The sequence below is a fragment of the Ceratotherium simum genome, chromosome 7 (assembly GCF_057802395.1).
Source record: "Ceratotherium simum simum isolate JZ-2026a chromosome 7, ASM5780239v1, whole genome shotgun sequence".
In the NCBI taxonomy this organism is placed as follows: Eukaryota; Metazoa; Chordata; class Mammalia; order Perissodactyla; family Rhinocerotidae; genus Ceratotherium; species Ceratotherium simum.
This window is the reverse complement of record NC_141906.1, coordinates 67,520,199-67,547,521: the sequence shown is the minus strand read 5'-3', so window position 1 is coordinate 67,547,521 and position 27,323 is coordinate 67,520,199. Positions and strand designations below refer to the sequence as shown.

The 27,323-nt window shown below is 43.2% G+C and overlaps 1 protein-coding gene across 7 annotated transcripts in view; it reads left to right on the top strand.

The window, feature by feature from the left end:
- SIK3 (SIK family kinase 3) overlaps positions 1-27,323 on the top strand; it is a 238,002-nt gene that overhangs the window by 199,139 nt on the left and 11,540 nt on the right. For 2 of the 7 annotated variants that reach the window (XM_014785133.2, XM_087433725.1), the window contains exons 7-21: positions 4,296-4,414; positions 5,211-5,321; positions 5,561-5,704; positions 6,147-6,224; positions 6,335-6,444; positions 8,334-8,487; positions 8,747-8,902; positions 12,329-12,399; positions 14,649-14,792; positions 18,531-18,681; positions 19,426-19,551; positions 19,826-19,911; positions 20,370-20,479; positions 21,962-22,301; positions 22,918-23,801. In XM_014785133.2, coding sequence (XP_014640619.1) covers positions 4,296-4,414; positions 5,211-5,321; positions 5,561-5,704; positions 6,147-6,224; positions 6,335-6,444; positions 8,334-8,487; positions 8,747-8,902; positions 12,329-12,399; positions 14,649-14,792; positions 18,531-18,681; positions 19,426-19,551; positions 19,826-19,911; positions 20,370-20,479; positions 21,962-22,301; positions 22,918-23,801 — 2,784 coding nt within the window. The remainder of the gene's footprint in view (positions 1-4,295; positions 4,415-5,210; positions 5,322-5,560; positions 5,705-6,146; positions 6,225-6,334; positions 6,445-8,333; positions 8,488-8,746; positions 8,903-12,328; positions 12,400-14,648; positions 14,793-18,530; positions 18,682-19,425; positions 19,552-19,825; positions 19,912-20,369; positions 20,480-21,961; positions 22,302-22,917; positions 23,802-27,323) is intronic. The other 5 variants (XM_014785136.2, XM_087433723.1, XM_087433724.1 and 2 more) reach the window with 5 other exon arrangements.

Below are 27,323 nucleotides of genomic sequence, written 5' to 3'. Positions count from 1 at the left end.
TGTTTTCAAAGTTTTAGTCAGAAAATCCTTTCTTACATTATTCTGTTTCTTCTTCTAGCCTGGAAACTGGAGACAGAGCTTCTATTAAATATCTTTATTGACTTTGAAGTTGATTTTTCATTCGCCTTCCCCATTCTTTATTTTTTCCCCCTCAGGCTGAATACTTTTAACCTCTTAGAGAAGGCAGTTTATTATGAAGGTCAAAAAAGAAGAAAGAAGTTAAAGACCTGGCCTTCTTAGATAGAATTAGACTGGCAGTCTCAACTGAATTCCCATTTTAGGACCCTTGCTCATACAGCAGCTCTCTCTCCACAGTCATCCAAATGCCTGTCAGCGCTGCAGGGCAGGGCCTAGCTGCGCATCCCCTAGTTAGCATTCTGTTGGCATATCAAGTTTCGTGGCCCACAGTGATTTTCCCTTCAGAGGCCGCTTCGCGTCTTGCGCGGAGCAGATGAAAGCAGCCTCTGAAGGGAGGCAGCTCCTCTGGCACACACAGCAGAGCAGCAGATCCCTGCATTGCCCCAAGTGCTTCAGTTTCATTCAGTATCAAAAGCTCTGTCTGCCTTTTGGGAAGGAAGAAGAGATGGGGCCATTTTAGACATTAAAATAGAGTACTTCTTGGCATCTGGAAAAGTTGATGTTTTGTACCCTTTGATCTGAGGCCCCATCTTCTTTCCACTTGTTTTAATTGACTGTCCTGTGGTTGATTGTGTTATTAGGTTTGAGAGCGTTTATTCCCTTTGTTTTCACTGTCTTTCCATATTTCATGTAGAATAGTGCATTCTGACCTAGTTTGAATTTAATTTCATGAGCTATATGACACTTAGGAAGTGTAGTTGATGATAATACTCTGGCTTTCTGCATTTTGTCGTGTTTTACCATCTGTGCAACACATGAGAAGTGTTGGCTGTCTGTTCCTCCGCGTGCTGGATGTCATGGGAGACATGCGCTGAAAGCTCGTGTCCTTTAGTTGTTGCCGCTGCAACCAGTTCTCAACCTGGGACCTGTGGATTCTTAGCCTGCCAGTCTGTGACGTGCTTTGGGGGCTCACTGAACAGACTAAAATTATGTGCACATTTTTGTGTATAAATTCTTGTTCACATTTTTCTGGAGATTTTTCAAGGCATCTGAAACCAAATAATGGTTAAGGATGACTGAATAGAGGTTTCAAGATCCTGAAATTGAACTAAATACATCTTTTAATCAGGACGTATTATGGTGGTGCTGATTTTTTTGTTTGTTTTTAAGGAAAATGCCTTGAAAATTCTGTTGTGAAGCAAGCCTGTAACCAAACATCATTCTACCTTGGTCATCTGATTCAGGACTAATGTGGTTACCTTTTATGCACTAAATGCTTTATGGAAGCCAAAAGAAAACAGAAGAGTGCCATCTAGAGGTCTAAACAATTTCACAACTTTCCAGTCAGGCCCAGGCTTTCTCCCTGCACCGGGGTCTTCAGTTTTAGTAACTTTCTAGATTAAGAAAATTTTTTTCCTCTCAAGTAAGTTCCGACCATAAAGGTGTGTGTCAGTATTTATAATCCATACAGATGCTACAGTTGTGGGGTCTAGCCTTGGGAACATAATTTTACTAAAAGCTTAATGTTGTAGATGGCATTTACTCTATTTTATAGAGATGTGGGAACTACAGGCTTTAGGATCCACACTGCATTTGAATATACTTTTAATCATAAAGCAAGAACACATTGATGCCTACTATAAAATCATTTTGATATAGGGACTTTGTTGTATTTTCTCTGGAAGTTAGAATAAATTAAAAATTAAGACTAATTTGTCTTAAGTACTCTTAATATTCCTTTCAAGATGGTGATATAGAATGGTGTTTTCCAAACAGTGCAGAAATTGTGGGGTTGTAGAGTTGAATTCACTCTGGAAAAATAGATCAGAGTTTACAGCCACGTGAAGATGTATAAAGGGTCATCAAGAGGATAGTTCTCAAGTCCCAGCTCTGCCATTACTGTGCAGTGTTGAGTACATTAGCTTTCTTCTTCTTTTATAAATGGGGCTAATAATAGTATCTAATTTAGGGTTGTTTTGAAGATTAAATGAAATGAAGTTGGTAAGCACAGTGCCTTATATATAAAAGGTCTTTTAAAATTAGCAGTAATTTATTGTTATTGTTATTATCACTAGCCAGTTTTATTCTCAGGACAGCTGTAATGAAATAGAAACAGACTACCTTAAAACCTGTATCTTATAGCGAATTTTATAGGTTCAAAAAGCATTTTCACAAATAAAATTTCATTTGATTAGAGTTTCAATAAATATTTATTCACATATTCAGTAGCTATTTATTCAGCTCCTATTAGGTGTAATAACCATCTTTGGTTTTGGAGGTTTGGTACTGAAAACAGCGGTAAGAAAGACATGGACCTTACGTTGTGGTGGAGGAGTTAGACAATAAACAAGTAAATAAACAAGATTTCACAAAGAAGTCATTAATGTGAAGAAAATTAGTGTGATATAAATAGAGAGTGACTGGAGGCCTACTTTAGACTGATTTACAGGAAAGAGCTTTCTGAAGAAGTGGCATTTAAGCTCTTTCCCAAATAACAAGATGCCAGCCACATGAAGGTCTGAGGAGCAGCCGTTCCAGCTAAAGGAACAGCAAGCGTAAAGGCCATTGGTGGGAGCGTATTCAGCAGGTGCACAGGCTAGAAAGAATGCCAGTGCGGCTGGAGCTCAGGGAGCCAAAGGGACTGTGGCAGGAGGTGAGGTCAGAGATGGAGGCACCGGCCTGTAGGCCCAGGACTTTGGACTTTATTCTGTGGGTTATAGGAAGAGATTGGAAAGTTGTAGGCAAAGTAGTGATATGCTCAGATTTACATTTTGGAAATATCCCCTTTGCTTCTCTATGCAGAGTAAACTGTAAAGGAGCAAGAGTGGTAGCAGAAAGACCAGTGAGGTGACTTTTGTAGTAATCTAAGCAAGAGTTGGTGGTGGCTTGGATGAGGATATTGAATTAATGGTTGAGGAGTTTGGATCCTGCCCACAGCTCTGTGCAGTACAGAGGCAGTAGAGCATGTGGTTAAAAGCACCAGCCGAAGAGTCAGACTGTCTGGTTTGAAGACAGACCATGTGACCTTGGACAAGTTTCTTGACTTCTCTGTGCCCAATTTTTACCATCTCTAAAATGGCACTGATGATTGTACCTTGCTCCTAGGATTGCTGGGAGGGGTAAGTGAGAGAATGATAATTGTAAAGTGCTCTAAAGAGTGTCTATTAATACTGCTGTTACTATCGTCATCACCACCTGCATCATAAGTGCTACTCTCACATTATCCTCAATACCCCAATTTACAGATGAGAAAACTTAGAAATAGAGGGTGGTTTCGAAATCAGAATATAGGTTTCTTGATTGTGAATTCATTGTTCTTTATGCAATATAATACATAGTATGAGCTCCCAGAGAAAAATATCTATTGATCTGAATCTCTGTAGCTCGGAGCCCAGTTGTATGTACCTGTGAATGTTTGAACAACTTTGAGAAAATGATAAATAAGGCTAGCAGAGTCCCAGTGTGTGGTAGGGAGGCATCCTGTCCCTGTGCCTCTCTCCCCCACACCTTGGACCATCAGAAATTTAAATTCTGACTTTTTTTTTTTGAGGAAGATTAGCCCTGAGCTAACATCTGTTGCCAATCCTCCTCTTTTTTGCTAAGGAAGATTGGCCCTGGGCTAACATCCGTGCCCATCTTCCTCTGCTTTCTATGGGATGCCACCACAGCATGGCTTTGATAAGTGGTGCATAGGCCCATGCCCAGGATCTGAACCCGTGAGCCCCAGGCCACCAAAGCAGAGTATGCCAACTTAACCACTATGCCACCAGGCCGGCCCCTAAATTCTACTTTTGAAGAGAGCTTTTGGACACTTAAGCCAAAAGTGTTAGTATGCACATAGTAATACATATAGGAGGATAGAACTGAATATTTTGAGGACCTTGTAAGATACCGAATCTCTTCAAAGGACGTTCAGGTTTTCATTAATTGTGTTAAATGGGGCCATACAGAATATAAATAAATGAAATCCTTGGCTTATCCCTAGACCTTTTCTGGTCAGACTTTTAATGAAGGTATTAACCCAACTACCAGATTTGAATTTCTCTTTTCTCCACCTCTTTCTGCCTTTGCCCAGTCCTTTCTGGAGTAAGCAATGATACGGGTAAGAATCAAGGAACAAGAGAGACAAATTAGAAGCAAAGAGCTTGAAAATCTACCTGCTCGCTTTGCCTCCTCACCCTCATGGAGACTGAAGGCAGGCTCTTTGTCTGTTGCAGAATGTGAGCACTTGATCCGCCACATGCTGGTGTTAGACCCGAATAAGCGCCTCTCAATGGAGCAGATCTGCAAGCACAAGTGGATGAAGCTAGGGGACACCGATCCCAACTTTGACAGGGTGAGCTGGGCACCACTTGCCTCAGGGAACTCCTCTCAGAGCTACTGCAATCTCTTTTGCGCGAGATCGTAATCGGGCCAGAACCTGAAAAGGCGGGCACCGGGAACAAACTGTTGTGTGATACTAAAGCAGCCGGTGAAGCGAGAAAGAAGGAATTTTAAGCCAGCTGAGTTGTTGAAGTATAGGGATACCAGTTTCCTACCACTTGGCCACAAATCATAGTGCCTTCTTGGCTTTTGAGAAAGTACAGCCCACAGTTCTGCAGCTCACCCACCATGGGGAAGTCTCCTTCCTCTTGTCTTAGTGTGCTCAGTTCAGTGGCTCCTGTAGCACACCTTTATTTAAACTGTTATGGCCGGGCCGGGCCGGCCCCGTGGCTTAGCAGTTAAGTACGCGCGCTCCGCTGCTGGTGGCCCAGGTTCGGATCCCGGCCGCGCACCGAGGCAACGCTTCTCCGGCCATGCTGAGGCCACGTCCCACATACAGCAACTAGAAGGATGTGTAGCTGTGACGTACAACTACCTACTGGGGCTTTGGGGGAATAAATAAATAAATAAATAAAATTAAAAAAAAAAAAAAAGTTGTTATGGCCATCCCAGGTACCCCCAAGGAGCTCAGGGAAAATGGGGATCTTGTCTGCTGATAGCTGAGTACCCAGGACTGTCTTGCTTAGGCTTTATCTGAGGCCAAAAAGATCCCAAGCTAGGGGGCATGAACCAGCTTGTTCATTATATATGATATGCCATGTAGACATGGTTAATTGGGGGTTTGATAGCTTGCCTTTTTTATGTTACAGTTAATAGCTGAATGCCAACAACTAAAGGAAGAAAGACAGATGGACCCCCTGAATGAGGATGTCCTCTTAGCCATGGAGGACATGGGACTGGACAAAGAGCGGACACTACAGGTATCTCTCAAGGAGTCAAGAACAAAGTGAGGTGTAGCCATACTCCCTCTGTCTTGCTTTCTCCATTTTTTCTCCTTCCTGAGAACTTGGATCTTTCTGTTTTCCTCCTGTTCTTCTTCCTCTGCCCCTCTCTGGGCTTTGGAAAGAAGGTGCTTTGGTCTTCTAATGTTACTATTGAAAGGGTTTTGTCATTGACATACCATTTCACCAGGGTTTTTTACTGTTTTCTCTCTTGGTAGTCATTAAGATCAGATGCCTATGATCACTATAGTGCAATCTATAGCCTGCTGTGTGATCGACATAAGAGACATAAAACCCTGCGTGTCGGAGCACCTCCTAGCATGCCCCGAACCATGGCCTTTCAAACACCAGTCAATATCCAGGTGGGCGATAACTCTCGTGACCTGATTCAGGACAGTGATACCGGGGGCTGGGGGTGGGTGGGAATTGTTAGCCATTGCTCACTAACGCTAAGTCAAGAGAGTTTCCTGTTCTTCCTTACTTCTGTCCCCTCCCATCTGTTATCTCTTCCTTTGTCAGAGGTCAAGCAAAGATCTGAACCTTTCTTTGACAGAGAGGGTGGAAGGGTATTTCTGTATTCGGAATGGATGACTATAGTTGCTTTTTTTTTTTTTTTAAGAAACAGCAAATCATTGAAAGAAACTGTCCTCTCTAAAGAATGCTTCCTTGTAGCTTCTGAGGGCAGAGGAACCAGAGTCAGAAGGAGTAACATAGACTTTAGTGATCAAGAATAGTTTGAAAGACTATCGTTATTTCCATCTAGTTTTTTAAGGTGTGTGTATATACGTATGTACTACTTTCCAGGCGGAGCAGGCTGGTACCACTATGAACATCAGTGTTCCCCAGGTGCAGCTGATCAACCCAGAGAACCAAATTGTGGAGGCAAGTAGCAACCTCTGATAGTTGTCAGCTGAAACCACTTTCTTTCCCGTATCCTTGCTTCCTTTCCTTACTTCTTGTTTGTAATTGGATTGTGTTTCCCTCCACCTCAGCCGGATGGAACAGTGAACTTGGACAGTGATGAGGGTGAAGAGCCTTCCCCTGAAGCGTTGGTCCGATATTTGTCAATGAGGAGGCACACAGTGGGTGTGGCTGACCCACGGTGAGTATCTGGCCAACAGCCCTGATAACACCAGGGCGAAGAACTCCCACCTGACTTTGAGTTCATTCCATGGCAATTTTTCCTACTTCATTGTATCCCCTAGATGAGATCTAATCCAGCGGCCAAGACATGTTTTTAACCCAGTTCAGGGTCCCTGGTAGATCAGACTTGATTTAAGAATTACAGAGCTTTCCCTAATGGATGGTGGGCTGATAGCCACCATCAGCCAATTAATCACAATACTTGGGCGAAGAGCATGGTAGCATCTTTGCCCACAAAGACTGAGGTCTTCTGATCTAAGTTACATAAAAGTACCCCTTAAAGTTTATCTGCATTTGACAGCTTTTAAAGATGTTGTTTGGCGTATGTTCTAATGCAAAATTCATCTAGAAAGTGAGGACAAATTATATAATGTAATTTATATATGTTAAAAATTATGGGCCGGCCCTGTGGCTTGGTGGTTAAGTGCGCGCGCTGCAATGCTGGTGGCCCGGGTTCGGATCCCGGGTGCGCATCGAGGCACCACTTCTCCGTCCATCCTGAGGCCGAGTCCCACATACAGCAACTAGAAGGATGTGCAGCTATGACATACAACTATCTACTGGGGCTTTGGGGGGAAAAAATAAAATAAATAAAATCTTTAAAAATTAAATTAAGTGAACAAGAATCCGAAAACACACCGAATAAGTACCAGTTTCCCAAAGTGTTTCCCCAAAACAGTCCTTCAGTATGTTCCCTGATGCTCTCACACTGGAGAAATGTCCTGAAGGCCGGCTCTCTCCGTTTTTGTTCTACATTTGAAGACTGTTTTTTTTTTGTGAAGAAGATCAGCCCTGAGCTAACATCCGTGCTAATCCTCCTCTTTTTGCTGAGGAAGACCAGCTCTGATGTAACATCTATTGCCAATCCTCCTTTTTTTTTTTTCCCCAAAGCCCCAGTAGATAGTTGTACATCATAGTTGCACATCCTTCTAGTTGCTGTCTGTGGGACGCGGCCTCAGCATGGCTGGAGAAGCGGTGTGTCGGTGCGCGCCCGGGATCCGAACCCGGGCCGCCAGTAGCGGAGCGCGCGCATTTAACCACTAAGTCATGGGGCCGGCCCCTGAAGACTCTTGACATTAAAAATAGCCTTAGCGCTTTTCCGGATATTTCTTTCACTGAATACGGAAGAGAAGGTTGCGGCAAGAGTTCTCTTGAAAGTCAACTAAGGGCAAAGCCGGTTTTCTTATAAATACCTCTTTTCTCTGAGAGATTTCCAAAAAAGCCTCCTGGGCCTGCTGATTTGCTGGCTTTCTGTTTCTCATTCTCGGCCCACAATCAAACAGGCAATAGGGGAACATTCTGGCTCGTGTCAGCTGCAAAGGGGTGGAGTCCTGTGTTGCTCTGTTAGTGGAAAGATCTCTTATTTTAAAGTATGCTATAAACCCTACTGTTGGAGCAGGACAGCCCTGCACGTCCACTCCTTATCTGTCCTATCAGCACCGACAGAAGTAATTGCATTCTTTCCCTGGAGAATCAGTTGCTACTTCGGGCAACCATTGTTTTAGTGGATGGCTTGTGTCCTCCAAAACTTGCTGTTCACCTCCAGGCTTTGAAAACCTGAACAGGACTGGAGCCAGTGTTTCCTCTTGGCTCAGAGCTGTTGGTTTTAAATGAGTGGTCAATGAAGAACAGCGATCCCCAGTCCCAAATAGTAAAATAGCAGAAAGCCAAATTCCACACACTCGGCTTCCACTTGCTTTGGGATCTTGGAGAGAAATACACATTTAGGAGGAAAGTAAAAAAATAAAGTAAATTGTACTGAACTTATCAGTTTCATCAGTTTTGGGAATTAAGCACTTTTGAGTAAGATTATTAACCAAACTTCTCTGTCATCCTGTTTCCTTTTAGCACGGAAGTTATGGAAGATCTGCAGAAGCTCCTACCTGGCTTTCCTGGAGTCAACCCGCAGGCTCCATTCCTGCAGGTGGCCCCTAACATGAACTTCATGCACAACCTGTTGCCCATGCAAAATTTGCAACCGACTGGGCAGCTTGAGTACAAGGTACCTGGATACGGGAGAGGGCTTGCCCCAGAAGAAATGCATTTGAGCTTCCTTTGAGGGACCTGCCCCAGGATTTAAGGGTGTTCTGATAGAGCAGAGTGATTTCTCTTGCATTGCAGCTCAGGTGAGAGGGAAGATTTCACTAGTCTATATCAGGATCAGAGGATCCCTTAATTTTGGTAGATTAGAGAACTGCTGTTTTCTCTCCTCCTTTTCCCCCCACCCCACCAATCTGTCCTTCCTGCCCTACTCCTGACAGGAGCAGTCCCTGTTACAGCCGCCCACCCTACAGCTGCTGAATGGAATGGGCCCCCTTGGCCGGAGGGCATCAGATGGAGGAGCCAACATCCAACTACATGCCCAGCAGCTGCTGAAGCGCCCACGGGGACCCTCCCCACTTGTCACCATGACACCAGTGAGTAGCAGCACAGATCCCAACTTACTTTTTCAGAGGCTTTTGATCAAGAGGTTGTGGGCCTATGGTTGGAAACCCAGAGTCTGCAACCTAAACGTCTGAATTTTCCTCTTTCTTCAAACTTATGATGCTTAGTGTAGTCCCATTTTCTTCAGGCTTGTAGAATTTTCTGGTCTTAATTTTTAGCTGACTTCTTTACTTAACCAAATCATTTCTACACTGAAGCCTGCTCCTGGAGAGAGCCTCATTCTCAGTGGGCCCCTCATAGACCCCCTAGTTAAGTACAACTGTAGTCCTGCCAGCTTTGAGGCAGGGTGGCAGTTGCCTAACTCATAGCCTTCTCACAGATAACGTTTCCATGCCAGAGGGCAGTGGAATCTAACAGCTGTCTCTGGAATTAATTGCTTTTTAGACTGGTTTCCGAAATTGCCTTCTCACCAACCCTTACTTCTTTGATTAACACTACCTCACATTTTTGGTATAACCTGGATCACTTGGTTATTTGGGTTTCACAAGCTCTAACCTAGTCAGTTGGTCTCTCTCAATCCCATCTTTTTTATATGACAGTCACATTCAAAGATTCTTTTCCTCCCCTGGGTTCTGTTTATTTCTGGTTATTTTCCTGTCATAGGTAAATTCATTCATTCATGCATTCATTTATTCATTCAATCTCATAGTACCATAAGATTGGGTACTAATGATATCCATAGCCATTACCAGGTGTTTTAGGGCAGTGCTTCTCAACGTATCTCTAGTTGAGGACCCTTTTTTCCCTTTCAATCTATCATCAATTAATACTTTTGTAAAATACAATAAAAGTTAATTATTAGAGAAATGAAAATTTTAAAACATACAAAACACATGGCTAAATATTTTATTCAATTCAACAGACAAAATTTCTCTGTTAAATCGCTATAAAAGTTTCTAAAAGCTTACTCTCTATTTCTGTACTTACCTTATCATGAATTGGTAACAAAACAATTTGTGGACTGGCACAGGTCCATGGGCCACACTTTTAGTAACACTGCTGTCGGGAAAAGGAAAGAATTATAGCCATAGTTCTTGGCCTCACTGAGTTTATAATATGGGAAGACAAGATCAATGTATGTGAAGTATTGGAGTAATAGTAAAAGACCATATGTGATTAAGTGCCAGAGTGAATACCATGGACTAGTAGGTGGCAGAGGCATTCACACATGGGCAGGATCAATGCAGGTTGTGAAAGATCAGGAACAGCGTTATGGGAGGTGGAGTGACTTACTCTGTGCACTGTAACTGCTTTTGCCAAGGTCACCAACAAGCTCTTGTTGATAAATCCAGTGGACATTTTTAATCTTTATCTTTTTGGACCTCCCAACTGTATTAGTCACTGTTGACTGTTTTTCTCCTTGAAATACTGTCTTCTTTTGGCTTCTGTGATACTACATTCTCCTTGTTGTCCTCCTGTCTTTCCTTTTCAGGTTCCCTTTCTGCCTGTTCCTTGAAGTTGGTGAAACCTGGAGTTTTATCTTAGGCCCTATTTCTATCTCATTTTACATACTCTTTCTGGATGATCTTGTCCATTCCCATAATTTCAGTTACCAGGTGATTCCGCAGCCCAGAATGCTCTTTGAGTTCTATACTTCTGTATGTACGACTGCCTACTGCACAAATTTAGTTGGTTATCCTAAAAGTACTCGCAGTTTTGATTCAACATGTCCCAGAATGAATTTATCCTGACTCTGTGAAACCTGTTTCTCCTCTTGGGTAACAGTGAATGGTACTGTCATTGTCCTGGTACACAAGCTAGGAGTATTAACTCTTTTCTCTCCCTATTTCCACATCAAATCAGTTATCCATTGCCTGTGAAGTAAATATCTTCCTTCTGTCCGTCTCCGCTGCCCTTTCCTTAGCTCAAGCCACTGTCATCCTTTGCCTAGATGAATACAATGGCCTGCTAACTGGCTTCCTTGCTTCCAGTCCTGTCTCCTAATGCCTGTCACCAGCCCTTTTCACACTGCGACTAAAGCAAGCTAGCTTTCTAAAATATAAATCTTATAACTCACATCCCTGCTAAAAATCCTTTAGTGATTCACCACTGCCCTTCCTCAAAATAAACTTCTTAATGTGGTATTCAAGGCCATTTATAATTGGCCACAGTATTTTTCTCCTGCCTCATCTACAGCCACTTCCTGCCTAACCCTGTTCACTCCAGCCTTGTAGAACTGTAGTAAGGGATCTGGAAACCCTAGAAGCATTCAAACAATGGAATTATTCCAAAAGTTTTTTTTGTTTTTGTTTTATAATTATCGTCCATTAAAAAAATGCTCTTTTATAATAATTCAAGTATGATTTTTTGCTCTAGTGCCTGAGACATGCTGATAATATGAGCCACCAGGCTTTGAGTAGCTATCAAGGACGCACAGCATTCCAGTCCGTATGCAGATGGCAAGAGTCACAGTAATGCATGCATTGTGGTGGTCTTATTTCACTTATATGTTTTGGTGGGTAACGACTCTTTTAAAGCATTGAATTGCAATTACACAATTATATGTTATGTACTAAAATGTACTTTTAAAAAACCATTTTGGGGGCCAGCCCTGTGGCTGAATGGTTAAAGTTCCGTGCACTCCACTTCAGCAGCCTGGGTTCATAGGTTCAGATCCTGGGCTTAGACCTACACCACTCGTCAAGCTATGCTGTGGCGGTGACCACATACAAAATAGAGGAAGATTGGCACAGATGTTAGCTCAGGGCTAATCTTCCTCAGCAAAAGAAAAAGAAAGAAAGAAAGAAAGAACTGTTTTGCTTTTCTGGAGTTAAAGACATTTAAACTCTGAAAATAATATTAATATGAAACAACAGGTCAGTTCCTAGACATTCCAGGTAAACAAGCTTCTGTTATATTTTCAGGTCCTCAAACACCTGCAAGCCGTCTCTTTTCTCTCAGCCTAGAAACCTCAGAGCTTGGCACCTCTTTCCCTCTTTGCTTGGCTAGCTCCTATTCATCCTGCAGGTCTCAGGTTAGGTGTCACCTCCTCCAGGATGCCTTCCTCAATTCCCAAGCGACCCATTAGAGGACTTGCTATTTTGTAATTGTCTGTTTACTTGTCTCTATTTTCTACTAGACTGTAAAATGAGGGCAGGAACTGTGTTTGTTAATTCCCATTTTTATCCTGGAGCATAGTAGGTATTCAGCTGTTTGTTGAATGAATAAATGAATGAATGAAGATGAAGCAGCGGAAGAAATCCAAGTTAAAATCACCTGAGCAGGGTAAAAATGGAAAAGTAGAAAGATATATGATAGCTCTCAATAACCCAGGGGTCCTAGAAAAGTTTTGTAAGTAAGAAAATTAACAGAAAGGCCTGCCCCAAGTCCAGTTTCTAGAATAAGAGATATTACAGAAGAAGCAGTACCTTGAGTCTTTCCTTCCTGTCTCTCTTCAGGCAGTGCCAGCAGTTACCCCTGTGGACGAGGAGAGCTCGGATGGGGAGCCAGATCAGGAAGCTGTGCAGAGGTAATGTGGCATCTGGCAGTGCTTGCAGAACGTCCTTGGGCAGGCTCCCCCTGCAACCAACGAAAAATCACCTCTGCCCAAGGAGGTGGTACAGTGCAGCTTCAACATTTGTGTGGTCTCTTTGCTCAAGCCAGATGGCATGTTCCTCCCCACATGGAAGTAACAGAAGACTACCCAGAAAATTTCATTTCTGTAAGCGCCATTGGAAGTCCCCTAAGTGACAGCAATAACCATAAGAACTTTTTCTCTCCTCCCTCCTTCCTTCCTTGCCCCCTGCCTTCATATTGCAACTCTGATAGTATTCACAAGGCACAAAGCCTGCTCCTACCTGCCAAGAACTGTTTACTGAAAAGGAATTGGAGATTTGGGATGACAGTGATCCTGGCTAGTCTGGCCATGGACCTCTGGCATGGACTCTTCCTTTCCAGGAGAATGAATACCTCTTGTACTGTTTGCTGTGTGCTTCTTCCATCCCCTTGTACCAACAAAGAGATATTGAAAAAAGAATATGGAATTCGGGCCAGGGACAGATGCAAATATCCATTGTTTGCAGAAACCTGTTGAGAGATGCCTAATTCACAGAAAACAGCAGTGACCATCAGGCATGCTGTACTGTCCGTTTTACCTCAGTTCTATTAACCATGGTCCTCAGCTCCATGCATGCCTCCTTGTGGGAGTTGTCTTTCTTATTTTCCGGGGAGGGGGGTTTGACCAGAATCCAGCATGTATTTTCCCAGAAATACAGGTGTTCTTCAAGATTATATGTTTTTTCCTTGAGGGAAGTTGAAATAAAATGGTTTTCCTGGGCTCTTGGGGTAACTTTGGGTGTCTTTATCAAATGGATATTAAACCACTAATGGCTTACTCTTTGGCAAGTTTACATACCACTAATTACTCTACAGTCTGTTAACTGTTTTTAGCTTAAGTGGGCAAAGTAGTTAAGAATGAAATAAGACCACTTTTTAAGAACCTGATGGTTGCTGGCCAGTACTGTCTTCCTCCCCCAGTAGCTCTGTGTGAGAGCTGCTGTTCAAAAAGAAGCTGGGCCCATTGGAAAGGCCAGTGGAGAACGGGTGTTGGCAGGTGGGCCAGCTCCTTCTACAGCTTAGCCAATAGAAGAAAAATTATAGTAACTCTTTATTCTCTTGATGCCGTTGTTTCTATAGTTTGTTGATAAAAAGGTATATAAAATTGTAAATGGGCCCTGCTGGTATCATGAAGGAGAGAGAAATTAGGAAACTTACTGCCTTCCTACCATAATTACCTTATTAGCAATATTCATTTTATCTTCTTTATCTTGGACTTTACTTCCTCCAGCTCCAGCTTCTTTCTTCTTTAGACCAACATTTAAAGGGTGAAATTCCCATCAGTTTTGATGTAGTGAAAAGGAATAATGCTTCTTTTATGCATACCCCAGAAGAGCAGCAGTGGTGGAGGAAATCATCAGCCAGACGAAGGGGGACCGATACCTTATTAATGGTATTGACTAAGTAGTGGATCTGAAAGATCTTCAGAATAAAAGCCATCAGCTTGTCAACTCTTCAGCTTTTGAAACTTCTATTTTCTTGCCTTGCCTTTTTTCCTCCTAAAAACAATTCTCAACATTTCATGTGGTTTCATTTCTTCATCCTCTAGAGAATGTTGGTTCCCTGGGAACAACATCAGTTTTTCTTCTCTGATGATTAAGTTAAAATCGTGAGGCATGAGGGAAGGGGTGGTTTTGGAACTCACTATCCCTGAATGGAAGGATCTGTTTTCTGTGACTTGTACTGGGGACAGTCTCAAAACCTGGAGGCCAGTGGGATCAAGAGACATATGTGGAACCCTTCTGAATATCTCCTTTGGCTCATCTCTAGGAATAATCCTTAGGGCTCATTTCCTCTGACTTATATTTTTGGAAATTTGGAGGGAAAAGAGGAATAAAATTAATAAGTAGAAAATAAATTCTTCTGTCAAATGGAGTGAAGTAAGGAAAATTGATCCTCTTTGTGAGCTACATCTGCTTTCTCTCTTCTTTTCAATGGCCACTCTTAGGTCCAAACTTCAGCCACTTCAATGATTAGCCAACTTTTGTTGGCCAGTTGGACATGTTTCACTTTCATCTAGTTAGGGATCTGTTTGCCCTCGAGCCCTTTTTGAGCTCTGGCAGTATTTCATTCTGAGTGCTTTGGATTAACTTCTAATGCTTCTTGCTGAGGAATATTCCTGTCTGTCTTTTTTACTATGAAATGTGCTCCTGCTTGTTGCAGGTACTTGGCAAATAGGTCCAAAAGACATACACTGGCCATGACCAACCCTACAGCTGAGATCCCACCGGACCTACAACGGCAGCTAGGACAGCAGCCTTTCCGTTCCCGGGTCTGGCCCCCTCACCTGGTACCTGATCAGCATCGGTGAGTAGCCACATGAGCTATGTGAGCTCCTTGAGGCTCACCGGACAGACACCCTTCTGACTAGTCTTACAGTGATGGTGGCCAGCATCGAGGCTTTAAATAGCATCCTGAACTTACATCTTCTCAGCTCCTTGCACTAAGCAGTGCACAGGGCAATATGAGGTTCTTCTTTGGCATTACCTGGTAGACATGTTTATTGTCTGCAGTTTATTCTCATGATTCTAGATGTTAACTCATAGGTGAAATTGAACTTGAAAACTGGAAGGAGGTGAAGCTCTCAGAAGGCCAACTAGAAATAGGAGGATTTGTAGCTATACCAATAGACTTGACCTTTAATAACCCATCGCCTTCAAAAGAATGAGAATTTCTTATCGTATTACCACTGAACAATGAGCTTGGATATTGAGGAAGAAACATCCCTTTCTGAATGGTAGAACAGAGATATTGCATCCTCTTGAATGTTGTGCTTGAGAAGTCATTCTTGCAATATTCTGATGGCAAAATCTTTTGCTAGATCTTTGCTACATTTATAATTCATTCTCTTGAAGAAATAACAAGTTTAACCTTCCTGGCCAAGAAAACTTCACAAAATTGAATCCAAGTAAGCCTGGAAGCAGAAGGGAATGACACTTTGCTAGATGAAGAAGATGATTATCTTCTGTGAATACCTTGATGACTGAAAAGCTTAGCTGTGTCTATTCTGAAGCTGTCCCCAAGCTCATGGGCCACACTTTCAAAGCCACCACCAATTGCTAGAGCTTATTTTATTTCAATCTTTGTGGGAGGACAATGAAAATCAGTCTTACTTGGGAAGGTTGAAAAGCAGTCAGATTCTAAGGAAATTAAGTTTATAAATGTGTTGTTTTTAAATCTTGCAACCAGCTCACACTGGCAAGCTTGACACGATGTTTTTGTTGTGGCCAGTTAGCCATTGGGCATTGATGTAATTAGCAGAGACAGGTGAACTCTGAGCAGACTGAGACATAATTAGTGCCACGTTGGAACTCTGAAAGAAGGAAGATAAGCTTTTATAAACAACCATGAGTAACTTAGTAAAAAAGTCTCTTAGGAGTAGCAGGAATGATGATTCTCAAATAAAACTCTGGTGGCACAGGAAGACAGAATTTTTCTAAGGAAAATCTTTCAGGACCTACATTGTTAGAGTACTACATCAGAGGGTACTTTGAGTGATTATTGGAGAGCTGCCTTTTCCACTCCATAAATTTTCTGTGATTTCTCAATACTCTGAGCTCTACACTATTACCTAATAGATGCTTTATTACTTTGTTTCTCCTTGTTTCTATCTTCCCCTCCTCCACAGCCTGAGACTTAATTTTTCAGCCCTTTGTCAGGGTCTCTTGTTTCGTTTAAGTCCTTTGGGTATCCTTGTATAATTCTGTGTTCCTCAGGAGGTATTCTTATCAGGGAAATATGAAGGTCGGCCCATCTCCACAGTCAGCCTTTATCACAGATCCTATATCCTGTTTACATTTGTTTCTAAAGGAATGCCATATTGGCCCAGAGCTCCGTTTGTGTGGTTTCCACCCTGCCTACAGTCATTGTCAAGGCTGGAAATCTGTCTGCTGTCTGTTTGCGTGTGAACACTCTTGGTAGAGTGTTTCAAGGGTTTCCTGTGGTCAAGCCAGTTTGAATTGGAATGAATGCTTTATGAGTGGCAGATTGTGTAAGGTGAGGCATTTATGCAAACTCAGCATGTCTTGATGGGGTTACCATAAAAATAGGGCAACACAAGAGACTAAAGGTAGTCTGCAGAGGGAAAGAGAAACCTTCCAAGGCCGTAAAACAGAAAATGGGTGGCCTGGATAGATTATTGATTTCTTTTCATTTTCTGGAGGAAATGACTCAAGAACAGCACATGTATCTTCTTCTGGGGTATAATAGAAGAAGTCCAACATGGAGACAGAAGAGAGATCTGATCAACCTTTTCAGTTGTGGAAGTGTGTAATTTAAAATTAAATTTTTAAAGCGTAATTTTTAAAAAACTAACACAAGATGGATTTGATCTAGGTGGGGAGCCAAGTCCCTGTTTGAAGAGTGTAGTGGGAATATCAGCCTAACGTGCGGCTGTCTTGAGTTTGAACATGATTGCCAATAAAAATAAAACACAACTGATACTGTCAGTGCTTCCAAAATGAGCAACTACATCAGAACTGTTCCTCTGAAGTTACTGTGCTGGACTGACATGGGTATCAGTCTCTTCACAACCTGAGCTTCTGGAAAAGTCGTGAAATACCTGAACCTGGGAATATTGCTCTGATGGAAGAGAATGGGTTTTGTGCAGTGACTGTATTAACTACTCGAAGAACACAGCTTTCTGAGTGAATCAGAAATGTGTCTGTTATCAGAAAATATTGAAAGAGTAAGAATCAAATTTTAGGAGAAAATAGTATTTGCTTGGTTTAACTCCAAACACCTGAAGTAGAAACAGAACTAAGAAGGATTGAGGAAATGCTCCTGAAAGCAGCTTTCATGATCACTGTTTCTGGAGTGTGTCTGCCGAAATCATTTGTCTTTTGTGTTACTGAAGCAAATATACGTTCGTGCTCATTTCATTAGCTCACTGCTGTGTCAAGCTTCAGGTAGAGTCTGAAACAGAAGTCATTGTTAGAAAAAAGAGGGCAGAGGGCTTTTACCTACTGCCAGCACTCTTTTGACCCCTCTGCACAGTCATCAGACCCTTCTAGTCCCTTTCTATCTGCATTGTATTTGAACTTGCTTGTTAACCCGCTTCCTTAGCCTTGGTTCTGCTTCAGTCCAGAATGAGTAACTGGCATTTCACCCATAGTTCAGTGTGATGTCATCTCTGCCCTGAACATGAAACCCTGATCCTTTCCATCAGCTGCTGGAATGCTGCCTTGGCAGTCTTTTATCTGCTTACCTCAACCCATACACATCTCTTTCTGGTTAGGTAACAAGTACAGGTGTTAGCTTCTAACGCTGATGCTTAGGCATTTTTTATCAATAGCTTGTTCTTTCTTTTTGTAAGATACTGGCTAAGTTCTGACTTCACTGTGGGGGTTTTGAAGGTGATCACATGACGCTTTCATTAGGAGGTTGGGAGGGCTGCTGCTCTGAGAAGTTAATTTTCCTACTAGGTAACCTTATTCACATTGACCAGGTACTTGCAGGATCTTGAGGCCCACATTCCTTAAGAACGTGCTGTCTCCATCTCAGGATCAGAAATATCCATTCTCCCTCACTTTAACCTCCACCCTCCATTTTCTAGCACAGAACCTCTGAGTTCCAAGCCAGACCTTTGACCACAAAACTGACTGGTTTCCCTCTGGCCATATGGAGATTGCTGCTCAGGCAAAACTTTGGGTCAAACAGTGAATTTTAGGTTTCTAAAGGCACTAGATAGAGACATGATTATAAAAGCAAGAGTTCCGGTACAGCTTGGCCTGGGAGATATTGAGAAGTTCTTCTCGCTGACCTAGTGTATTTGTAAGAACTGGATGTGTTTGATCCCAGGACCTCACCAGGCTTGGAAATTAAGCCAACTAAAGGTAAGTGGCAATGGAAGATGTGCACCTGGAGCCCTCTAAAGGGAAGCAGGCTAGGGAAACGACTGGCCTCTGGAGGTGGCTCGGAAATGGCATAGTACGCAGGGCCACACGTGCAGCCAGCCACCTTTGTTCACCTGGAACAGCAGTCCCTAGGTGATTTGGTCAAAAACCTTGAGTCCAAGCCCCTAACCTTCTCTTCCCATGTATTCAGCTCTACCTACAAGGACTCCAACACCCTGCACCTCCCTACGGAGCGTTTCTCCCCTGTGCGCCGGTTCTCAGATGGGGCTGCAAGCATCCAGGCCTTCAAAGCTCACCTGGAAAAAATGGGCAACAACAGCAGCATCAAACAGTTGCAGCAGGTAATGGAAGAGATGGCAGGCATCTCTGGAGAAGCGTGGGTAACAGAGACCAGTATTGCAGGAGGACTGGGGTGTTAAACTTTCTACCCCCTTCATGTCAGCAGCACTGCAGTTTTATAGGTTCAAAACCATGTAGCTTTCCAATGCACTTTCCTGACTTCTTGTTATGTACAGCTTTCCCCAGAATCAAATTTGCTTACCCCATGAAGGGACTAAATTTTCCTCCTGTCTCTGTAGTTCATTGGAGAGGAATTTCTGGGCTTGGCTTTCAGTGGGAAGCACCAGGGAAGGTACTTCTAAGCAACCCTGGTATTCCTCTCATGATTTATGGGTCTTGTTGGAGCCTGCTCTGCATGGTTACCACCTGGCATATACTCCAGTTGGTGTGGAATGGTGCTCCCAGAGGAAGGAAGTGTACCTCCAGGCTTCTATAAAGGGCCAGTTTCCTCTCTGCCTTCCTGGTGACCAAACTTCGAGTGGCACGTGCTCTTTTGTACACAGATTTCACATCAGACACTTGTACACAAGCCTCTTTGGTGTTTTCCATTCGTTCATTCAGAACAGAGTTTGAATGTATTTAGTATACAAATACTATATAAATAGGTTAGTTGCTCATCAAGGACACTGTTCTTCTCTTGTGGCTCTTTCTGCCCATGAGACCTTGGTGCAGATCTGCATCTGCTGACATCGCTGTATGGGGTGGGCCTGGCTACATCCCATCTGTATGAACTGCTTTCCCTTCAGGAGTGTGAGCAGCTGCAGAAGATGTACGGGGGGCAGATTGATGAAAGAACCCTGGAGAAGACCCAGCAGCAGCATATGTTGTACCAGCAGGAGCAGCACCATCAAATTCTCCAGCAACAAATTCAAGTAGGCCTTCCCTCTTTGCTTTCTCCAACTTGTTTGGAGTTTGCTCTCAGGCTGATTTGCCTGTAAATTTTGGAGGAGATCACGCAGGGCAAAGTGGAGTTGAGTTATGCTTATGGTGGACATGTTTGAGTAAAGGTCATCACACCTTTTGATGCACAACAAAAGCATGAATCTCAGTCACAGATAGTTCTTTCTGTTTCTTCTCTTCCTGAGAATAGCCCTGATTAATCTTCCAGCTCACAATTATTTTTCTCCTTTCCCCCATATGTTTTAGGATTCTATCTGCCCCCCTCAGCCTTCTCCACCTCTTCAGGCTGCATGTGAAAATCAGCCAGCCCTCCTCACCCACCAACTCCAGAGGTAATGAATCATTTTGTTTCATGCCTAAGCCATTGTCTCTAGAGCTTGGTGTCCTTGGCCTGACTCATATGGGAGATACTGACTGACTTTAGCATTTGTCTTGGAAGAACCTATTTGAAAAGCAGAGAAACCAATCTAAATTTCAGCAACCTTCCTAAAATCCTGACTTCCTGTGCCGCTTCATTTTCTTAGCCCCATGAACAAAGTAATCTGACGTTTAATACAGGAGCTCAGACACAGGCCCACAATGACCTGTCTCTTTGTCTTTCTGGTAAAATAAGATGTGGAGAGGTTTTAAGTAGGCTGTGGTGGGTGCTTTTTGTATTTTTTTCTAGCCTGGAGGCTTATCAAAACTAAAAAAGTAGTTTCTGCTTGTGTGTATCGTATGGCTGAAACTAACTTCAAGGTTATATTGTCACCTCAAGAAAATTATTTATCTGGTTTTGTTGTTTTTTAAGGTTAAGGATTCAGCCTTCAAGTCCACCCCCCAACCACCCCAACAACCATCTCTTCAGACAACCCAGTAATAGTCCTCCCCCCATGAACAGTGCCATGATCCAGTCTCACGGTGAGTGGAGGGGCTTAGACTGAACATGGAATGTCATGAAATGAATATGGAAAAAATGAATCTTAGTCTTGAGTGCCACAAGTGGTTGATTTGAATGGCAGAATAACAGTATTTAAAGGTGTCGGCTCTAGAGCCGGACTGCCTTGATGTGAATCCTGTTTCTACCAACTCCTTAGCTGTGAAATTTCAGGTAAGTTACTTAGCTTCTGTGTACCTCAGCTTTCTCAAATGTAAAATAGGGATAAGAATAGTATTTAATTGATAAATATATGTTAAACACTTGGAATAGTCTCTGGCAAAAAATGGTTCTCAATAAAGGTTAACCATTATTGACATTTTTCATAAAACCCCCTCCAATTCTACCAAATAAAAAGCTACTACCAGAACCTTCCTTATTGTCATGCCTCCGATTGGTTATCCATTGTCCTTGTGAATCCTCTTTTGTGGGTGTTTATTTATTTATTTATTTTTTTAATTTTTTGTTTATTGCAGTAACATTGGTTTATAACATTGTAAAAATTTCAGGTGTACATCATTGTACTTCTATTTCTGCATGGATTACATCATGTTCACCACCAAAATACTAATTACAACCCATCACCACACACATGTACCGAATTATCCCTTTCACCCTCCTCCCTCCCCCCCTTCCCCTCTGGTAACCACCAATCCAATCTCTGTCCCTATGTGTTTGTTTATTGTTGTTATTATCTACTACTTAATGAAGGAAATCATGCGGTATTTGACCTTCTCCCTCTGACTTATTTCACTCTGCATTATACCCTCAATGTCCATCCATGATGTCACAAATGGCTGGATTTCATCGTTTCTTATGGCTGAGTAGTATTCCATTGTGTATATATACCACAGCTTCTTTATCCATTCGTCTTGTGGGTGTTTAGATGGAGGTGAAGATGAATATACTCTAATTGGTATGGGTCTTCAGAGACCAGCACTCTGAGGGTTTAGTATTCCAAAAAACTGGTAATCTCTTAAGTAACACCACACAGTCTAGATCTCCTGAAGAGTCTGAATTGGTCGCTTAGCCCTTCCTACTCAGAGTGGGGTTCCCTGACCAACAACATCGTCAGGAAAAATAGAATCTCAGGTTTCATCCCAGACCTGCTGAATCAGAATCTGCATTTTAGCAAGATACCCGGGCCATTTGTATGCACATTAGAGTTTGAGAAGCACTGCCGTAGATCAGAGCTACTCAAAGCATAATCCATGGACCAGCTTTCAGGGCAACTTATTGGAAATACAACTTTTTGGGGCCCCACCTTCACCTACTAAATCAGAATTCTGTAGGTAGGGCCCAGAATCTGTATTTTAACAAGTCCTCCAGTTGAGCCTTATGCACACCAAAGTTCGAGAAGCACTGCTCTAGTTGGTATCCAGTTTGAATATCCTCATTGGCTCCCATTACTTCCAACTGGCAGGTAACCTGGGCATTCGGTCACTCTGAGGTTCCTTTCTCTCCAGGTGCTGCGTCTCCCTCCCAGTTTCAAGGCTTACCCTCCCGCAGTGCAGTCTTCCAGCAGCAGCCTGAGAACTGTTCCCCTCCTCCCAATGTGGCACTAACCTGCTTGGGCCTACAGCAGTCTACCCAGTCACAGCAGGTGACCATCCAAGTACAGGAGCCCGTTGACATGCTCAGCAACATGCCTGGGACAGCTGCAGGCTCTGCTGGGCGGGGCATCTCCATCAGCCCCAGTGCCAGTCAGATTCAGATGCAGCACCGTACCAACCTGATGGCCACCTTCAGCTACGGGCACCGACCCTTGTCCAAGCAGCTGAGTGCTGACAGTGCAGAAGCCCACAGGTAAGGCTGCCTAAAGTCACCCAGCCATTTATTCAGGCACTCCAGGTGAGAGGAGGCCCCTTAGCAGGGCGAGAGAGGAGGAGGGAAGAAGAATGAGTCTGACTGGGCTGTGCTCATTTCACCTTTTCTAAAATCAGGGTGGTGGGTTTGGGATGAACTTGAAGCCTATTTATTGACCCAGGATCAAAATGCTGAGACAGAGGAGGAAAATGACAAAAGCTACCTTCCTATTTGTCTGCAAAGAGGAAAACAGCCTATTAGAGAATAAAAGTGCCAGTTTCCCTTGTCTGTTCTTATAGGATTCTTTCCCTCTCTGTCACTCTTATTCTAAGAGATTGGTCCCTGTTAATAGCTCAAGTGATGTTGTAAAATAGGCCAAGTTGCTACCTTCAAGCTAGAGCTGGATCTGTTAAATACAGTGCCCTAGGTCTCTTGGAAGTTACTGGATAAGTGAGTGTGGGGATGAGTAGGGTTGGTACATACACCCCCATCTTCCCTGTCGCGCCACAGTTCTCTGTTCCACTGGGGGCTCCCTACTGAGGAAGAGTAGTAGCTATTCCCTAGGGGAGTCTAGCGGACTTGGATACCTGGTACTCACTCCCTTTTGTGTCTGCAGCTTGAACGTGAATCGGTTCTCCCCTGCTAACTACGACCAGGCGCATTTACACCCCCATCTGTTTTCGGACCAGTCCCGGGGTTCCCCCAGCAGCTACAGCCCTTCAACAGGAGTGGGGTTCCCTCCAACCCAAGCCCTGAAAGTCCCTCCACATGACCAATTCCCCACCTTCCCTCCCAGTGCACATCAGCAGCCACCGCACTATACCACGTCGGCACTACAGCAGGCCCTGCTGTCCCCCACACCGCCGGATTACACAAGACACCAGCAGGTACCCCACATCCTTCAAGGACTGCTGTCTCCCCGACATTCGCTCACTGGCCATTCGGACATTCGGCTGCCCCCAGCAGAGTTTGCACAGCTCATCAAAAGGCAGCAGCAGCAGCGACAGCAGCAGCAGCAGCAGCAAGAGTACCAAGAATTATTCAGGCATATGAACCAGGGGGATGCTGGGAGTCTGACTGCCAATCTTGGGGGACAGAGTATGACAGAGCGCCAGGCTTTACCATATCAAAATGCTGACTCGTACCACCACCACCATACCAGCCCCCAGCATCTTCTACAAATCAGGGCGCAAGAATGTATCTCCCAGGTTTCCTCACCCACCCCGACCCATGGTTATGCTCACCAGCCGACACTCATGCATTCAGAGAGCATGGAAGAGGAGTGCTCGTGTGAGGGGGCCAAGGATGGCTTTCCAGACAGGAAGAGTTCAAATACATTGACCAAAGGTTGCCATGACAGTCCCCTGCTCTTGAGTACTGGCGGACCTGGGGACCCTGAATCTTTACTAGGAACTGTGAGTCATATACAGGAATTGGGCATACATCTGTACCGACATCAGCCAACTGCTGCTTTCAGTAGAAATAAGGTGTCCAGCCGAGGTAAGAGTCCCTTCAAAGTAAAAGTCCTTGGCCAAGCTGCCCTAATTCAATTAACTCAGTAATGTTATCTTTTTTCAGCTGGTACTCTTGTGTTCCTAAGGGAAAAGGAATTCCTGAGAAGACCTTCAGGATCATTTTGGGGAGAAGCGTGTAGGAAGTGGGTGTTGGTGGGTAAGGGGTCTGTTTTCAAAATTAAAAGATAGTGATAGAAAATTAACACTTAGTACAGTCAGTAAGATATATTGCCTATTTCCCATATTCATGGTTTCTTAGAATCCAGAATTTCTTGACTGTCATCAAAATAGCTGACTTTAACTTCTGCAATAGAAAAAAGTCAGCCAGTGCTAAGAAAATGTGATTTAGTGTGAAAAGTGTTGGATGAAGAGTCAAACACCTCAGTTCTGGACTTGCCTCTATCATGAATGCGATAACCTTGTCACTTAGACCTCGGGGTCTTATTTTCCTCATCTGCTAAAAAGGCACAGGAGGAATAATGGTCCTTTGCAGAGTATTTATGAAGATTAAAACATGCATATATGTGTTTTGGTTTATACATGATGTTTGCGTGTGTGTGTGTGACAGAGAGAAGCATTTGATAATCCGAATGTATGATATAAATAATATGAAGTATTATTATTACTCTGATCATTTGATTAATAAGATAAATACAGAATATTACAGCATCATAAGGGGCCTCATGTCATTTCATTTTGAATAACTTTATAATTAATGAGTACATTCATTTTCATTCTGAAGGAGATTAGGATTACCATCAGTAAGTTATACTCAGAAATCATAGCATTCATCCTAGACAAAATCTGGATTGATGTCGAACCCATCATCATAGATCTTGAAAAATGAGTTTATCTATAAAATATACAACTCTGAAACTGAACATTTCTTCCATTCTTCCCTTCTTGGAGCTACCTGCATCTCCTGCCCTGTTCTTTAAAGTCAGCACACAAAACTCAACTCGTAGGGGAATTAGGTCCTATAGCACAGTGCAGGATAGAAGACCTTGCTCTAAATCAGTTTATGTGAAGAAGACTTGATGCCTTCAGGTGTCCTCATTAAGCACTGATAGGGAGGGATGTGTGATTGCATAAAACGCCAGTTAAATCCTAGGCTTTTGAACAGATGGGTGCCGTCCATTTTGGAGGTCTGTACCAGTCAGACGTATTGTGTCCACTTGTGGCTGCTGTATTTTTAGGTGGACATGGGTTGATGGGAGGTTTCAGAACCAGACCATATGTGGAATGGCTGACAGACCTGGGGATGTTTAGGCTTGGGGGGAAAAAACTAAGGAAACCACCATACGTGTTAGATAGAAGAAAGGATTAGACCCTTCTGGGTTCATATTATGGAGCAGAACCAAGATCAGGATAGAAGTTGCAGGAAATTTCAAGTCCTGTGGAAGACCTGTATAAGAACTTTCTAGAATAGACTGCTTCAGGAGCCTGAGAGCTTCCTGTGGCTGAGAGTAGTCTAGCAGAGGCAGGTTGGTGGTATCAGGGATGCTGTGGAAAAGCTTCCTGTGTGAATGAAAGCTTTCACCAGATTAGCATACTATAGTTGGCGTAAAAAGGCGTATAGCGAACATTTCTCTAGTGCTTTCCATGTGCCAAACACCAAATACTATTCACGTATAAATTCATTTAATCCTCACAACAACCACGTAAGGTAGTAACTCTTGTTATTCCTATTTTACCAATGAGACAACTGAGGCACAGGTGAAGTAATTTGCCCCCAAGGTTAACAGCTAGTAAGTGGCAGCGGAAGCCCAGAGTTATTCATTTCACTCCAGCAGATGCTTACTGAGTGTGTCCTGGGTGTGCAAGTCCCTGAGGAGAGAGCAAGGCTGGAGCAAATTGTGTACACTCCTTGCTCCCCCTACCCTGGATTGCTGTGTATTAAAACACTTTTTGAAATAGTTTTCTTCAAAAATTCTTCTGATTTCTCTTTACTTTTCCCTCCTGTGAGACACCCATGTACAGAAAGCCTGGAGGGCCCAAATTCGCCTGTGTCCCATAATTGTCAGAGGAACCTTCCTTTCGGCAGACTTGGGGTCTATTTAGTACCTAAAGTAAGGCAGAATGTGGTTGGTACAAGTCCTGTGGGAGCACAGAGGAGGCAGAGATTAGTTCTCAGTCAGAGGAATAGGGTAGGTTTCAGCAGTAAGTGGCATTTGAGTTGGGTCTTGGTGGATGAAGAGAATTTTGCCATTTGGATTTAGGGGAGAAGCCTGAGGAAAGACCAGTGGGTGCGAATGTCTCAGGGATATTTTGGTGAGAAGGCAAGCAGGCTTGGTTGGTTTGAGTGCAGTGTACATGAAGGAATTAGTAAAAGTTAGGGGCAGTGGTTTTCTGAATCCTGAGTTTGGTCTAGATCCAGCTGCAATGTGCCGCAAGAATCGTGGCTCACTGCTCAGTTTTCCTAGCAGTTATCAGTACACGGACCTGTCAGTCAGTCTGTGTCATACCCCTTTTTGTCAGTCTCAGGCCTTTACTTCAGGCCGAAACTTCATGGTTATGATTCTTTTGACAAATCTCTCCTGCTTCTTCCCCTAGCTGAGTTACTGTCATTACTTCTCTCTCTCTTCCTTCTCCCAGCCTTCTTACATCCACCACCATCACCGCCATTATCCTCTACAGAATCTCTTCTGGTTTCTGGAAGAATCGGGTCATAAGTATATCCTACAGGTTTCAGCTCAAAACTACCCTGTCCTTGTTGCCTCGTTATAATTTTTGCCAGTGTCTTCCCCCAAAGTCCTCTTTTTTCTTGAATCTTTTTTTCCTGACCTTTGACATGAGCTTTTCTAGAAGCTGTACTCTTAGCTCCTGCCTTTCTTGCTAATGTGTTGTAGAGATTATTTTTCCTTCTTTCTACCCAGTTTACTCTAAATGTACTCTTTAATTTAGCTACAGAATATGCTTTTTTGTTGCTTGAATACTATTCACCTTACCTCTTTCTGACATCTACTCCTATTTTGTGACTTTTGAGACCACATATATAATTATCTTTAAAGAATAAAGCCTCAAGTTTATAACTATGTGAATTTAGAATCCAGTATAGTAAAATAATGCAATAGAGAAATCAATGGCCTGGGGAAGCCCGATACTGCTTCCCCGATTTTAACTAACGAGTTAAAATCCCTTTGGGGATGTACATCGTGCTTAAAACAATGTCTTATCCTGAGGCGTCCCTGTTGTCCTTACCTTCAGTGACTGAGCTTGCTCTGTGACCATGGGCCTGGTCTATGATCTGCCCTCCCTTTCTTCATCTGTGTAATGAGATATCTGGGCTAAGTGCCCCCTAAGAGGAGGAGAAAGGAACTCATGTCTTTAGTATGTTTGCTGCATGCTTGGTGCTTTCGACTTAGTTACTCATTTATTTCTCACAGCCACCTTGGGACATATATGCTATAATCCCTTTTACAGTAGATACCAAGGCTCCACAATCTCTTCCTGCTTTAACCTGACATGATTCTATTCTTTTAAAATCTTGAGAGCTCACGGTTTTACA